This window comes from Peromyscus leucopus, chromosome 19, assembly GCF_004664715.2.
Source record: "Peromyscus leucopus breed LL Stock chromosome 19, UCI_PerLeu_2.1, whole genome shotgun sequence".
Taxonomy (NCBI): domain Eukaryota; kingdom Metazoa; phylum Chordata; class Mammalia; order Rodentia; family Cricetidae; genus Peromyscus; species Peromyscus leucopus.
In genome coordinates, this window is record NC_051079.1 from 78534702 (window position 1) to 78549588 (window position 14887).

Sequence of the window (14887 nt, forward strand, 5' to 3'; positions counted from 1 at the left end):
TTTTTTTTTTTTTTTTTGTTTTTTTTTTCAAGACAGGGTTTCTCTGTGTAGCTTTGCGCCTTTTTCCTGGAGCTCACTTGGTAGCCCAGGCTGGCCTCGAACTCACAAAGATCCGCCTGCCTCTGCCTCCCAAGTGCTGGGATTAAAGGCGTGCGCCACCACGCCCGGCTCAAGGCATTTTCTTAATTGTGGGTGGTGCCATTCATGGGCTGGAGGTTCTGGGTTCTACAAGAAAGCAGGCTGAGCAAGTCATAGGGAGCAAGTCAGTAAAAAGCATCCCTCTATGGCCTCTGCACCAGCTCCTGCCTCTGGGTTCCTGCTCTATTTTGAGTTTGTGTCGTGACTTCCTTCAATAAACAACAATATGGAAGTATAAGCCAAATAAACTCTTTCCTCCCCAACTTGCTTTATGTCATGGTATTTCACTGCAGCAACAGAAGCTCTAAGACAATATCCATTTCTAAATAAGGTTTCTCACTGGAGGAACCAAGGCTCCCCAGAGAAATGACCAATTCCAGGGGTAGAATACAGCAGGAGCATAGTGCAATGCTACCCACAGAACTTCTTGCAAGCCACCAGCTGATGCTGAGCTTTTCAATAGCATATTTACAAGAGCAAGCAAACAGGCAAAACAAACTTTAAGGTGTTTATGGGGTTTTGTTTCATTTTGCTTTCTTGCAATGCTAGGGAAGGAACATAAAGTCTTATGTAGGGTAGGCAAGAGCACGACCACTAAGCCATACCTCTAACTAATACTTAAGGTATTTCCTATAACTGGAGGGTCCAAAATTCAACATTCAGTATTTAAAATGTAATGCACATTTTGAAGACTTGACATGAAAAAGAATGTAAAGTTCTGATTACTGTTAATACAGACCTTACATTGAGATAGATTTAGATCATGTCAGGTCTGGTGGAACACAACAGGCTCATCTTACCATGTGCCCTTATTCTCTTTCAGGAGCTTGCGTTATCATCTACAGATGTTCTGCACCAGATCACCTTGTACTAGGAAAGGTGCTCTGAGAGTGGCAGCACCTTGGTCTACAGAGAAGCAGGCAATAGTTGGGTGGATCGCTCTGCCATTGCTGGGACACAGACAGCTGCATTAAGACATGGCAGCAATAATCTATGAATGGCTCACAAAAAGGATAGAGCCACAGATGAACAAAGGGGTAGAGATGCTGGTATTACCCCTGTGAATACTGACTATGAAGGAGGCTCTACCTGTAGGGAAGCTTGGCAATCAAGGCTTCCCCTAAGCAATAGTGTCAGTCACAAGTGGCCCCAACCCAAGATGGATGTAGTGGGGAAATACCATATTCCATGTTCAGAATAGCCCTGCCAACATGATCTCAGACCCCTCTGAGGAAATAAGACCAAGACAATCAAAGAGCTGATCTGACTCTGGCCTGAACTCCTGGCATCCAGGAGGTACTCTGGCCAGACCCTAGCACTCCCAATTTTGATGGTGGTACCTGATTGCAAAAACTTGAGGGTTTGAGGCCAAGTGGCATGGCCCTCAGGGAGGGCCACAGATACTACCTTGCCACCTGGGAGAAACCGGTTAATCCTGTCCCGAGCCTCATCAGCTGCGTGCTCTACCAGGGCTAGCACGTGCTCCTCTGCAGTGCTGTCTGTCAGGCTGCAGGCATTCCCTTCAGGCTCAAACATGCAGCTGTAAGGCATGAAAACCAAGTGTCATCATAGGCACTGTCCGTTGCTTCCCAACAGTAGCTTCTATGAACACCCATTGCAGAAGCCAGCAGGGAAGCACTGGGTAGAGTTTAATCCTTCCACTTCTCATAACACTCCTATGTGTTCTAATCATGTTCCTATTCCTGGAGCAAAAAAATGCAAACCATATGGAACCCCTTATACTTTCCACATCTCAGAGAAACACTTGTCTTCTTACAGAGGGAAAAAAAGGTAACAGAAATTACACAGATATTAAAGAAAATGTGACAAAGTCCCCTCTGTGTGGAGTGTCACATTTGCAGTAGTGCTGCAAGAAGCCCTGGGCTCCCCAAGGAGGAACAGTTCTGAATCAAAGTGAGAAGTGCTGGCACTGTGGAGCTAGCCTGCCCCTGCAGACAGTAGAAACAGGTAGGCAGGTTCTTCTCTGCCCTGGCACAAATGGCTAAGAGATGTTGCAACGAAAGGATGACCCCATATCTGACAGAGATGCTCTCTGGAAATCCAGCCCAGGGATAATGGTGTCTCTTATCAGGGTCCCACAGCACTGGCACTGACAGTCAAGCATGATCTGTAGCATTTGGTGGACTTCAGTATAGAAACTCAGACTTTGAAATCCAGGAATTCTGAAAAAATCTCCACAACTATCCATTCTATCTAAAAGCCATAGAACCCACAGATGAGGGAAGAAGCTTAGTGACAAGACCATCTACACCAAGGTCATTAACTAGAAACTCTACAAATCTGATGCAACCTGAGAGGCCAGGAACACATGAAGGCAGCAGGTGTCCCTAGAGAGGACAATGGGCAGTGCACTAGAAAGAGCTGTCTGCTGAGAGGGAACCTGCCTTAGGAAAATGTGTCCTTCTCTCAACTTCATGGAATCCTAGGTCACAGGTTAGTCACTAACCCAGAAAGAAGTATATTTCACAAATAAAACTGAGACCTCCCACCTATTACTTGTGTGGTATTCACCATTCCATTCTGAGCTACTCAGTCCCCCAACAGCTCAAACCAGTCAGAGGAGCCACATGCTGGACAGTGAAACCATGCAGGGCTCCAACTTCCTATGATTGCCTAAATGCTCCCTGTGTCTGCTACTGAAGCAGTAACATCAATATCTCACTATCCATGAGACAAAAGGGCACCATGAAAACCTTGTGGTGTGGGATATAGATAATGTCCTCTGAAGGTCCCTTAATTAGCTGTGGTCTGATGGACAGGAGAAAAGCTTCAGGGAGCTATGTCTGAAGCACCCTGACCTTCCTGATGCTCATCACCAGGCTACCCATCTCCCTACAGCACTAAAGAAGTCAGCTTATGACACTGTTCCATGGTGAGTGCTGATCACCAGAGTGGGCTCACTGCAACTGTGCTCTGCACAGGTAAGTACATAGGTCATTAGCAGGTGCTATGTATGTAGGGCATATACTAAAGGGATGAATATTAGAAAATAGAATGTATATCATATGGTAATGACAAACCGGCAAAATGCACTGCAGGGCCAGCTCCATGGGTCTGTGAGTCCCAGTGCATGTGGCTAGCACACAGGAGAGTGGTCTCAGGCCCCTTGCATCTCACATTCATCAGTAGCATGAGCTGTGATGGTGCCATGAGAGCATGCAATAAGTGACTATCTTACTCCATAGAACTGCCCTGCAAGATGCAGAGTCTGCAAACATACACAGGTGATAGGCTAGTATCAGCCATGTGACACAATCACCTCATTTGGGGGAAGGCAGAACAGGATGGCATTGCCCTCTCAAGTTCCAGCACCAGGAAGGCATCCAGTTCAAGGCCCTGGGCTGCACCACGTGGCCTCGTGGAACCTAAGAATCCTTAGAGACCATGCTCCTCCATCCAGGATGAGATGCGCCACAGGTCCCCTCGCCCTTGTTTCGGCAAAGCATTGCTGTCCTGCTTGCAGGCAATAGCTCCACAAGCCTTACCTGATAACTTCTCTACTCGGCTTTTTGGATTTCTTGGTAGTTTCTACTTGCACTGGGACAACCTCAGGAACAGGTTCCTCAACTGCTGGGTCTTCACTGCCCAAGAGAGCTGCCTGCTGAGAGAAATCCATGTTCTGCATAAACGACATGCTGCGCTTCAAAGCTAACAGCCGCTCCTAGAATCAGAAAGGACAGAGCAGCAGGACTTTACCTCTCCCTTAGCCACGGAGCCGTGACGATGGGATGGCATGGGATGGCCACGGCCTCACCTGGCCTAATCGCCACCTTCCCAGACGCTGCAGCGGGAATGGTTGCGAGGGCTCAGCATTCAAGATATGGCCCAGAGATGGTGGTGAGGGAATGGTGGAGCCCAGCAAGTGTCCCTTGCCTATGTGAGGCTCATCCAGCCTGGCTTACAGTATAGCTCTAAGAAGCCACTTGGAAAAGCCAAAGGATAAGCTTGTACTGTTGAAGGTCAGTGAGGCTGTCGCACAGAGCAAAACCACAAGGCTTGCTGTGATCCAGCCAGCCTGACCCTAGATCCAGAACTTTTCACCAGCCCTTGTAACGGCACCTCTAAGCTGTATGAAGGTGCAGAAGTGGGCAGTGCCTGGAGGACAGGGCAGTCTAGAGCAGGGGTCAGCACCTGGGTGTGGCGGATGGATGAAGCGTGTCATTCATTGTGAGCCTGTTAGGCACAGAAAGTTAGAAGACTTCGGCTCAGCGCCATTGTTCTAGTGGGTTTCTTACTTTGCTCATCATCTTAAAGCCCGCATGCAGAATCTTCTTGGCTAACTTGTAGTACACGGTGTCTGGTCTATTGTAGGTCATCGCATTATCACACATTAATTTGAAATCTGCCTAAGAAGAAAAATACAAGGAATTTGCCATATAAGTAACAGCAAAGTTCTCCATTCTCGTCAAATGATGCCAAAAGGGAAGGAATGAAATTCAGCAAAAAACAAACTTCAGAAGACAGAGATTCATAATGATCCATGAGTTTTTATTTGCATGAAGAATTTCCCAGTGAAAATCTGGTCAAAGTCTCCAATTTCCTTTTGTATATTAGTATGTAGATTTTATGAGAAAGACTGTATAAATATTCTAAGATCCCTTCTTTACTCCAGCCCTCCTTCCTATCTGGTAAGAACATGGACAAAAATAGGAATAAAAACTAACATGTCTGCTTCTTTAACCAGAAGTGAGAAATGGAGTGAGGGGCTCCACATCACTGACAGAGTGGCTCACAACTATATGTAACTACAGTTCCAGGGGATTATATGCTTTCTTCTGATCTCCAAAGGCACCAGGCATACACGTGGTGCACATACACACTTATACACATAAAATAAAACAATACATATGCAAGAAATTATTTTTAAAAAATGACTTGAGGTACATACACAGTGTTCATTATGTGAGTGGTCATGGGCAAACCCATATGCATGTACATACACACACAGTTTTGCAAACATTATTTCAGAAAGTAAAACTCATTTACCTTAAATTCTGTGACTGATTTATACTCGTTAGCTACAATCTTGTCTTTCATTGTGCCAAAGTCCATGGGATGTTTTATTATCATTGAATACCCAGGAGCAATTGCATCCGTGACAGGAAAAGCAAAAAATCCATGAGGATCTTTTCTGAAAGCAAAGATATCTTTGAAGTGAAAAAACTCTTAAGTCTAAATTTCTAAGTGACATAAGAATTTTTACAATCCAAAAATTTATATAGCTAACTAAATTTTAAATTTGCTTCTTAAAAGTTCAGTGGAAAAACAAATATGCCTTTTTAAGGTTATAACAGATATTTTACAAAAACCAAAATGACACTGTTCCAGTTTATCCCTGACAGGCAATGCTCTGGACACCAACTTCAGATGAGACAGGTTGGAATGCAGCGTATGAGCTCCCTGGCCCTGGAGCTGTGGACTACACAAGTACTCTCACACCCTGCCAGACTGGGAGTGCCTAGAGGAGGTAGAGTGTCACACATCTTGTGGTGGCAGTGGGTGGGATTCAGGGTTCAAAGTGTCTCAAGATGAGGAGAAAGTGGGGGAGTGTACTGTAGAGGCAGGACGTGGGACGTGGGGTTTAGGGTATCTAGAGAAGGTGGGGTGTCTGTCTCATGGGTGACAGATGGCAGGTGGGACACGGGGTTACCTCTGTAGCTGACGGAGAAAGTGCTCCAGAAGCCTCTGAATGGGTGTGCTCTCATTCTCAGCTGAGTTTATAAAGAGAAAGCAAGGAAATAAAATCAAACAGCAAGACTTCATTTCTTTCATCAGAAATCTCCATATTCATCTGCTTGTGGAACTTCAAAGCATCTGAAGCCCAAGCAAGAACTGAGAACTTGGGCACAGCTCCCTCAACATAGGCAGGTTGGCAAAGGGATACACAGCATGTCTCAAGACCATAAGGCTATTTCCAGTTCCCATAAAAATCCAGCCTGGTATTTTAGACAAGATATGGAAGAAGCAAAAGTGTGGGTAGAGTTCATTCTGGACTCTCTGGTCAGTACTTCACTTGAAACTTCTCACAGAGATCTGCCTGCCTCTACTTCCTGAGTGTTGGGATTAAAGGTCTGAGACACCACTACCTAGCTTACAGAATTTTTAATCTGGTTAAAGTTTACCAATTTTTAGTCTAGAAGTTTGACTTCATTTGCTTTACTATTCCAAATAGCACCATCAGGTTAGTGGCGCTTGCATGAGTCACACGAGACTGATTCTCACTATGAAGCAGAAGAGACACACAATGCACACAGACCTCATGAGCTCACAGTCAGCCTGACAGCATGTCCCTGACTGTCCAGGGTATGTCCACAGCAGCACTAATCTCTTCAGTCCTCTGAAGGTCACAGTGACTGCACTGCGTCATTCAGGTGCATTGAGGTCAGCAGCTGTGCCACTTTGAAGACAGTCCCTGACTGTTTCCTGAAAATTTACTATGATAGGGAGCTGCTCAGGGGTAGAAGATATTAGCAAATAGCATCCTTTCCCACAAGGACTATAATAGATATCTCAAGTGGCCCTGATAAATCAGGGGTGGTCAAATTCAGTCAAAGGATGAAATTCTGAAGAGAAAAATCCCCATACAGACTGGGGAGGCTTGAACATTTCTTTTGCAGCCATCACAATCTGATTCTAATATTAGCTTTCCTGATAACCCATGTTCTGACACTCAGCCTCCTCAGTTTTTCTCCATGTAGGAAGAGGCATTCTTGCCTAAAAACAGAGCCTGTAGAGTCCTATATAGGAAGTCTGGAAGCCAGGGAATCTAAGAGCCAAGACGGAGACTGTAGCATGAATCTTAAAGAGTCTTATTAATAAAAACAAACCTGAAGCTGGGTATTGGGGTGAACGCTGGAAGATCAGAGAAGCAGAACAAACCACAACCTCCTCACCTTGCCAATTCCTCAGCTGATCCTGTTTCCTCAGACTGGATGCCTCTCAGCTGAACTGTGCTGCTCAAAAGCCTAAAAGCTTAACCAGCTATAGTTCCTGGTCTTCACGCCTTAAATACCTTTCTGCCTCCTGCCATTACTTCCTGGGATTAAAGGCATGAATCACCATGCTTGGCTGTTCCCAGTGCGGCCTTGAACTCATAGAGATCCAGGCGGATCTCTACCTCTGGAATGCTAGGATTAAAGGTGTGTGCTGCCACTGCCTAATCTCTATGTTTAATATTGTGGCTGTTCTGTTCTCTGACCCCAGATAAGTTTATTATAGTGCACAATATTTTGGGGAACACAATACTACCACAAGAGACTCCATGAAATGTCATCCCTGGCACAGGCTGCCCAGGTCAGAAACTTATCAAAGACCTCTAACTTCCTACATGTCATCTTGAGGTCACTTTAAGTAACTCCAGACCTACCATGAGAGCCTGTGTTGGGGTCTCTTCTTCCCAAGAAGAATTCCCATGTTTTCATATGTGTTTCTCATGTGACTCATGAAAGGACCACTAACCTGATGGTGCTATTTGGAATAGCAAAGCAAATAAAGTCAAACTTCTAGACTAAAAATTAGTAAACTTTAACCAGATCAAAAATACTGTAAGCTAGGTAGTGGTGTCTCAGACCTTTAATCCCAACACTCAGGAAGTAGAGGCAGGCAGATCTCTGAGTTTGAGGCCAGCCTGGTCTACAGAGCAAGTTCTAAGATCGCCAGGGCTACATAGAGAAACCCTATCTCAAAAAAATAAAAACAAACAATACTGTAGGTTTTGTGAGACACAACATTGTTAATCTCTATGGCATCTGTGCTTGTGTTATTAAATGCCCCAACAAGTGAATAACCATGCTATAGACAAGATAGAAACCATGTCCGGGGCAGGGTCTTGCCTGGCTGTGTACGGCAGGCTCTCACTGGCCGGTCTGGGGGTGGCTCCACCTCCACCTTCTTTCCAGGGTCGAAGGCATCAGCCTCCCCCTCCGAGTCGCAGTGCTCCTTCTCCCGCTTCCGTTTCTTCTCCTCCTATGAGTGTCAAAGAACAGAGGCTACAGGACAGCTGGAGCTCTTTTTAGATTGGTACTATAGGCCCTGCACACCTCTGCCATTCCTAACACACTGCAGGCCTTTGCCAAAGATGCCCTGGAAGCCCAGGACTGCAGCATCGGCCCAGGTATCGACAGGCACGATCAGCGTCCCCATCACAGGCCACTGCACCTTTACCTTCCGCTTCCTCCTCTCCTCCTCATCGAGGTGCTTTTCTTTCTCTGACTTCTTCTTCTTCTTCTTTTTCTTTTCTCTGTGTCTCTCCCGCTCATGGTCTGACCTATCATCATAGTAGCTGGAGTCGTGGCCAGATCCCGAGAGCTCTGTCACTTCACTTCCTCCCACCTTGAGCACCAGCTTCAGAGGCTTCTCCAGTGGCGTGTCTGTGTAATCTGCACACAGACCGTGAGTCAAACTTGCAAAATGCTGGGTGGGACTACCGCACCCCTGTGGGTGTCACAAGGGTGGGTGTCTGGTCTCAATGAACTCAACGGCAGGGAGTTGTCAAAACCATGGGGAAAGACGGGCTCTCACACTGACAGGGCTGTGTTCAGTCCTCTTTCAAACCACATAATCAGCACTGGGGGTATTCAGGGCGTCCTTCCAACCAGGAGAGTACATCACCCCGACCTGAGACCCAAGACCCCAGTTCCGCTGCGGAGGCCCCTCTTTTTGCTGTGGGTCTTTCTGGTGCCAGAGAGGAGGCCCACAGAGGCTACAGGGCCCGAGAAACCGATGGCCTCTTACTGCGATCCAGGAAACGCAGCGGAGGCCTGTCCCCAGGCCTAACCCCGCCCCTGCCTCCCCCTGCCAGGACCCCGCCCGCCTCAGGCACCTCCTCCACAACCCCGCCCAGAGCAGACCACGCCCTTCCCTGGAACCCCGTCCCCCGCCAGTACCCGCAGCCTAGGCCCCGCCCGCGGGCTCCGCACCTTCGTACGACGAGCGCCATTCCGCCTTGTGCTTCTTGTGCTTCTTGCCCATGATGGCTGCGGTCGCAGCGGATCCGGGGAGAAGCGGCTGCCCGTAGCCCGACCTGCGCCAGTCGGAAGTGGCCCCTTCGCCACCGCTGAGTACTTCCGGGTCAGGGGGCGGTGCTCAGTGCGCGGCAGATTCGAAGCACGGCGGGGCGGGGCGGGGCGGGATGCGAGGCGCGGCGCGGCGACGCGGCACGGGCGACGGAAGTGGATCAGACCCGGGCTCAGCCACGGCGTACCCTCCTGCCGCTGAGGAGGCTGTTCCCCGGGGCGCGGGGCGCCGACCGCAGCCTCCCTCCGGTCGCCTCCCCTCGGCTCCCCGCGGCCGCGCTATGGACGAGGCGGTGGGCGACCTGAAGCAGGCGCTTCCCTGTGTTGTGGAGTCGCCCGCGGTCCATGTGGAGGTACTGCAGCGCAGCAGCAGGTGAGCTCTGCCGAGTCCCACCCCGCGCGCGGGCCGCGACCTGGCCCGACCCCGCCACGCGTGCCTCCGAACGGCCCCGCTTCACAGAACGGGAGCAGCCTGACTTGAGCCCACGCAGTATGATTCGACATGACTTCCCCACACACACACCGCAGTTGACCCGAATTGCATGACCCCACTTTGCCCTGCAAAGACTCTATCCACCACGCACTACTCAGATTCACCCCTTACAGCCCCGCATGTCCCATCAAGACCCTACTGCCGTCCCACATGATCCAGTAATAGGACCTCACAGCTCTCCGCTGACAGGCCTGTGGGCAGAGTCTAACAGTGACTGTAGTAGGACTGACCTGCTGAGGGACAGCGGCGATCTCCAAAGTCAGGGGTGCAAGAGAGTGGAGTGTCAGCAGAGCACGGAGGTGAATAAGTATTTAGTTGACTGAGCCTGTATCTGGTGGTAGATTTCCTGTTCCAAAGATGCCCATACTCCGAGTTAGAACCTGTCGCTCTGCACTTCCAGCCCTTCTTAACAGTGGCTGCTGATGTGGATTGAATGCTCATCATGTTTCAGGTTTGTCCCAAACACTGAATTTTGATTAATCTTCATAGTAGCTTGTCAAGAACCAGTGCCACCTCCTTTTTCTAATGAGGAGCTGAGGGTGGCCGGTGGTGTGACTGCAGGCCCAGGTTGATCCCTACAGTAGATCGTTCACTGTCAGCCTGATCTTGATTAATGTCTTTGTGTGTGCGCGAGGTCTGACGGTTTTGTGTGTGTGTGTTGGGATTTTTTTTTTTTCCTTTCTCTCTTTGAAACAAGTTCTCCTGCATGCTGGGATTTAGGCATGCCCCACCACACCTGGCTATACTTTAGTGGGGTTTTTTGGGTTTGGTTTTGGTTTTTTTTTTTAAAAAAAAAACTAAGATATTTTATGTATGTTTTATTTATTTTTCTAGTACTGCAAAAAAAGAAGACATAAAGCTGAGTGTTCACAAACTGCTCAACAGGCATAATATTGTGTTTGGAGATTACACATGGACTGAGTTTGATGAGCCTTTTCTGACCAGAAATGTTCAATCTGTTTCTATTGTTGACACAGAATTAAAGGCCAAAGACCCTCAGGTAAATTCCTAGCTCACAGTGCTGGTCACTGAGCCCTTAGGGAGTATGAGGTAATTGTCACAAATAACTAATATTGACATTGATAGCAGGCTCCTTACCTATCTGTTCATTTTGGTGACTAGATAATCCTTAGCTATGTGTCCTGGAGCTAGGTGCTAGAATTAGGATACCATGTGTCCGGATGCTCTGGACAGAGCTGGGAACAGATAGAGTGACAGTCTGAGAGTTGGAGTACAGAGCTTTAGAATATCAGACTGTACCTGAATACCTGAATTCCCCTCTGTCCGTGAACAGATGTCATGGTGTGCTCAGGAGTGTGTTAGGACTCCCTACAGTAGATTGTGTGGAAGTTACAGAAATGAGATGGGCCTGCTTTGTGAAAGCTCCTCATCTCATATACAGATTGACTTACCCACTGTCTTCTGATCTCACTTATGGGAAATTGGGAGCTTTGTGCTGACAATGTTGATACGCTAGGACAGTCTATCTATAAAAACATCTGGAAATGTATCCCTAAGGAAGAAGCTTCAGTAAGCATTATATGGCCCATGCCTTATAAAGAACTAATTTTGAGGGCTGGGATGTAGCCGGTGGTAAATTTCTTGCCTAGTTTGCACAAGGTCCTGAGTTCAGTCTTTAGTATTGTAGAAAGAAAATAAATATGTAAATAGAAATAAAATAGGAAATTGGTTTTGAAAAGTGAGCCCTAGGCCTAAAGTTTTGTTTCTGCTATGTTTGATGGTACATGCCTTTAATCTCAGTACTCAGGAGGCAGAGGCAGGAGAATCTCTGAATTCAAGGCCAGCCATGGCTACATGATTAGACTTCATTCATTTGCTAAGACTAATGTTTGGATATCGTCCACTTTTATCAATACTAAAATCTGATGTCATTCTTGATTTGGCTAGGGCTACAGAGTCACCTATAGGAATTTCTCTTACCTGATAATGAGGCACTTCCATACATACGTGAACAAATGTATGTTGCACATTGTTGCTAGCCAACACTCTGAGATAGTTTGTCTATCAATCAGATTGATGAAACAGATCTGATACATATATAGTAAACATGATATTGCCATTGAAAAGAAGAAATAGATTTCTACTTAGTAATCTAAAATGTCTCCACATTATGGCTGGAGAGATGGCTCAGAGGTTAGGACCACTTGTTGCTGTTGCAGAGATCACAGGTTCAGTTCCCAACACCCACATGGTGACTCACAACCATCCATAGCTTCAGTTCTAGGGGACTTGATACCCTCTTCTAACTCCAGATACACACACACACACACACACACACACATACACAGGTAAAACACTCATACATGTAAAAAATAAAATAACCCCTTTTTTTTAAATGTCTTGATTTTTTTTTAACAAGTAGATAAAGGTCCAGTTAGATAACTGTGTGTGGTTTCCAGACCCCTGCAGTCTACCAGTCACAGCAGCACTTTTACCAAGCACTTAGTCTGGGAGCTGAGTCGTGGTCAAGGAAACAGCCTATCCAATAAAATTACTTAAAATATCTCAGATGCTTAACTGGATCTTTTGACATCAATTAAAGGAGCTACTAGTAATTACGTTGCATTAGAATATTTCACAGACCACATTCTCTTTTTCTGTCATAACAAAGTTCTCTTAATTGCCACTTCAGTCACTTTAATGGAAACCAAACATTCTATAATATTCTCTTTGTCCAACACCTGCCCAAAGCTTAGAAATTCTTCTAGTCCTATCTTTTCCTCAGTTTCAGAGGAGTCATTGACCATAATCTGGTTCATTATAAAGGTCTCAGAGAAGACCCAAAACACAACTATTGTCATGTCTATAAACTTAGAACCCACTCAGAAGGAAAACACAGCATGATCATTTATATTAAAAATGCCAGTCTAAGGAATTACTAAGTAGCCCTAGGGATTTAAGGGATAGATAACACAGATAGACCATCTTATAAGACTACAGTAGCCATTAACTTTCAGACAACATACCATTCACCTCAGTGTGCCTGTTGGTTCAATTGCTGGTTGACTTTTCTAACTCATACTGTTTTCCTGCTTATTGGTATGACATGATAAAGTAAGGTACTGGCTCGCACTGTAATTTTAAGATCTAAGGTAAAAATGCAGATCTCTTTCACCCCTAGCTCTATGGCCTTTATCTCACAGATTGGCATAGCCTCTTTACCTCTAAATGAGGCGTAAGATTAAGTAAGCCCCCATTGGGCCACTTTGAATAGATGGAAAGAAAGATAGGCCATTCCAGACCCTTTGATGCTGTTTGATGAGGTGGAAGTTCAGGTCTCCATGGACCTGCTGAGTCCTTCTCATAATGACTGTCTTGTCGATGGAAAGAGGGGTGGAGGCTCGGCTTCCCACTGATACGTCCTGGATATTGTCCAGTCATAGACACTTAGGTTTCTTGGTTAGATAGTTAAATCTAGAGTCAGGCAGGCACATTACAAAATTAGACTGGATTGTCCTGCAGTGACAGAACAAGGTGTTCAAATTTAAGCAACAGGATGAGATTGTGTCACATGAAAACAAGGGCAAATCTAAATTTTCTCCGGTATCCAAATCTAGAACAGTGACAGTAGCAGTGAATAATGTAGTTTTGAATCATGACCCAAAATAATATAAAGCCCCTAGTGATACAAGTAAATGATAAATAAACAAATGAGGGAAAGATACAAATGTTTTTTTTTGTAGGATACTTACACATAAAATATTTGTGGCTTCCCTTCAAGAGGTAGCATTTAGTCCCTCCGACCTACCCAATTCCTCTACTTTGGATGTTCTTTAGTATCCTACTTCAAACTAGGTAACAACTAACTGGTAAATTAGAAAAGGGAAGATATCATTAATTTCTCAGTGGACATACTAGAGAGCATGCCCTTGGTTAGGGCTAAAGTCATCAGTCACTTCATGCGTATCCTGTTTTGACATGATGTCATGGTGAGGTGGTACTTTATTTCTAATCAGAATCCTACTCTGATTTTGAGGGGAAACAAGATATTTAACCATTCTAAATGAAGGACAAACATAAAGATAACTTACTGGAAAAAGAAATAGAAAGGACACTGTATGGAAAGCCATTTCTGCTCAGGCTCCTGTGAGTAATTGTACTATCTCTGAGTTTGGTTATAGATTTATATAAATGTTGGCATTTTCCTCACACATTACTTTTCAATGTTTAAAAAAAAAAAATCACCTAAACTTAGGTTTGCTAGGAATGGTGGAGCATACCTCTTTAATCCCAGTGCTTGTGAGGCAGTAGTTCCATCTCTGTTCCATTGAGACCAGCCTGAACTGTATAAGGGCTTGCAGATAGCCCTACTTAGTGAAACCATGTTTCTGGGTGTGTGTGTGGGGGGGGGGTCAAGAGCTCAGAGGGGGAAAATGGATAAACACCTTAAGAGCCAATCCTAGATCAGAAATGAAATGCTAGACTTCATCTAATCTGAGAACTGATTTTTTAACAGCAGTATGCCTTGGTCTTTATTTTGGACTTCAGCATACACAAACAATTGTAGTAAAGAAGGAGGTGTTCTGAGTTACGTAGATGTGTTTACTTTTTACCTCATCAACAGCCCATTGATTTGAGTGCATGCACCATTGAACTTCACATCTTCCAATTGAATGAAGATGGCCCCACCAGTGAAAATCTGGATGAAGAAACAGAAAATATAATTGCAGCAAGTCACTGGGTTCTGCCTGCAGGTACAGGGTCCTGATGGTTGGGTAGTGGTGGAGGGAGGCAGCCACGGAAGGCCTGAGTCAGAAGCTTAAGTCATACTTGGGTCACCTAGTGCCAAGTTACTTAGTGAGAAGATTTGGTTTTTTGGTTTTATAAGATGCTTTATCCCTTATGAAATGTTTGAAAAGGTATCACTGTGTTAGCTCTCCATCACTATAATAAATCTTTGAGACAATTAGCATAAGAAGCATTTGGGCTCATAGTTTCAGTTCACAAAGGAGTGGCTCCATTGCTTTGTGCTTTTTGCAAGGCAAAGCACTGTATTAAGGGAGTGGAGGGTGGCAGAGGAATCCTATTCTCTTCATGGCCAGATGCAGGAGAGTGAGCAAGAGACACATGTCCCACTATCCCCTTCAAGGACATGGTTTTAGACCTCCCTCTGGGCCCTATCTTTTAAAGCTCCACTATCTCCCAGTAGCATCATGTTGATGATCAAGCCTTTAGCATGTGGGCCTTTAGGGAATACTAC

The 14887-nt window shown here is 45.7% G+C and overlaps 2 protein-coding genes across 4 annotated transcripts in view; one reads left to right on the plus strand and one right to left on the minus strand.

Moving 5' to 3' along the window:
* Brd9 (bromodomain containing 9) overlaps positions 1-9371 on the minus strand; it is a 26852-nt gene extending 17481 nt beyond the window's left edge. The window contains exons 1-8 of one of the 3 annotated variants that reach the window (XM_028873650.2): positions 9078-9371; positions 8323-8537; positions 7992-8124; positions 5810-5870; positions 5146-5290; positions 4395-4505; positions 3645-3757; positions 1546-1678 (exon numbers count right to left, since the gene is read on the minus strand). In XM_028873650.2, coding sequence (XP_028729483.1) covers positions 1546-1678; positions 3645-3757; positions 4395-4505; positions 5146-5290; positions 5810-5870; positions 7992-8124; positions 8323-8537; positions 9078-9129 — 963 coding nt within the window. In that variant the 5' untranslated portion in view covers positions 9130-9371. Of the gene's footprint in view, positions 1-1545; positions 1679-3644; positions 3821-4394; positions 4506-5145; positions 5291-5809; positions 5871-7991; positions 8125-8322; positions 8538-9077 lie in introns of all 3 variants that reach the window. The other 2 variants (XM_028873648.2, XM_028873647.2) reach the window with 2 other exon arrangements.
* The window catches only part of Trip13 (thyroid hormone receptor interactor 13), a 19559-nt gene continuing 13933 nt past the window's right edge, over positions 9262-14887 (plus strand). The window contains exons 1-3 of the mRNA XM_028873651.2: positions 9262-9546; positions 10501-10666; positions 14252-14381. Of these exons, the coding sequence (XP_028729484.1) occupies positions 9290-9546; positions 10501-10666; positions 14252-14381 (553 nt within the window). The 5' untranslated portion in view covers positions 9262-9289. The remainder of the gene's footprint in view (positions 9547-10500; positions 10667-14251; positions 14382-14887) is intronic.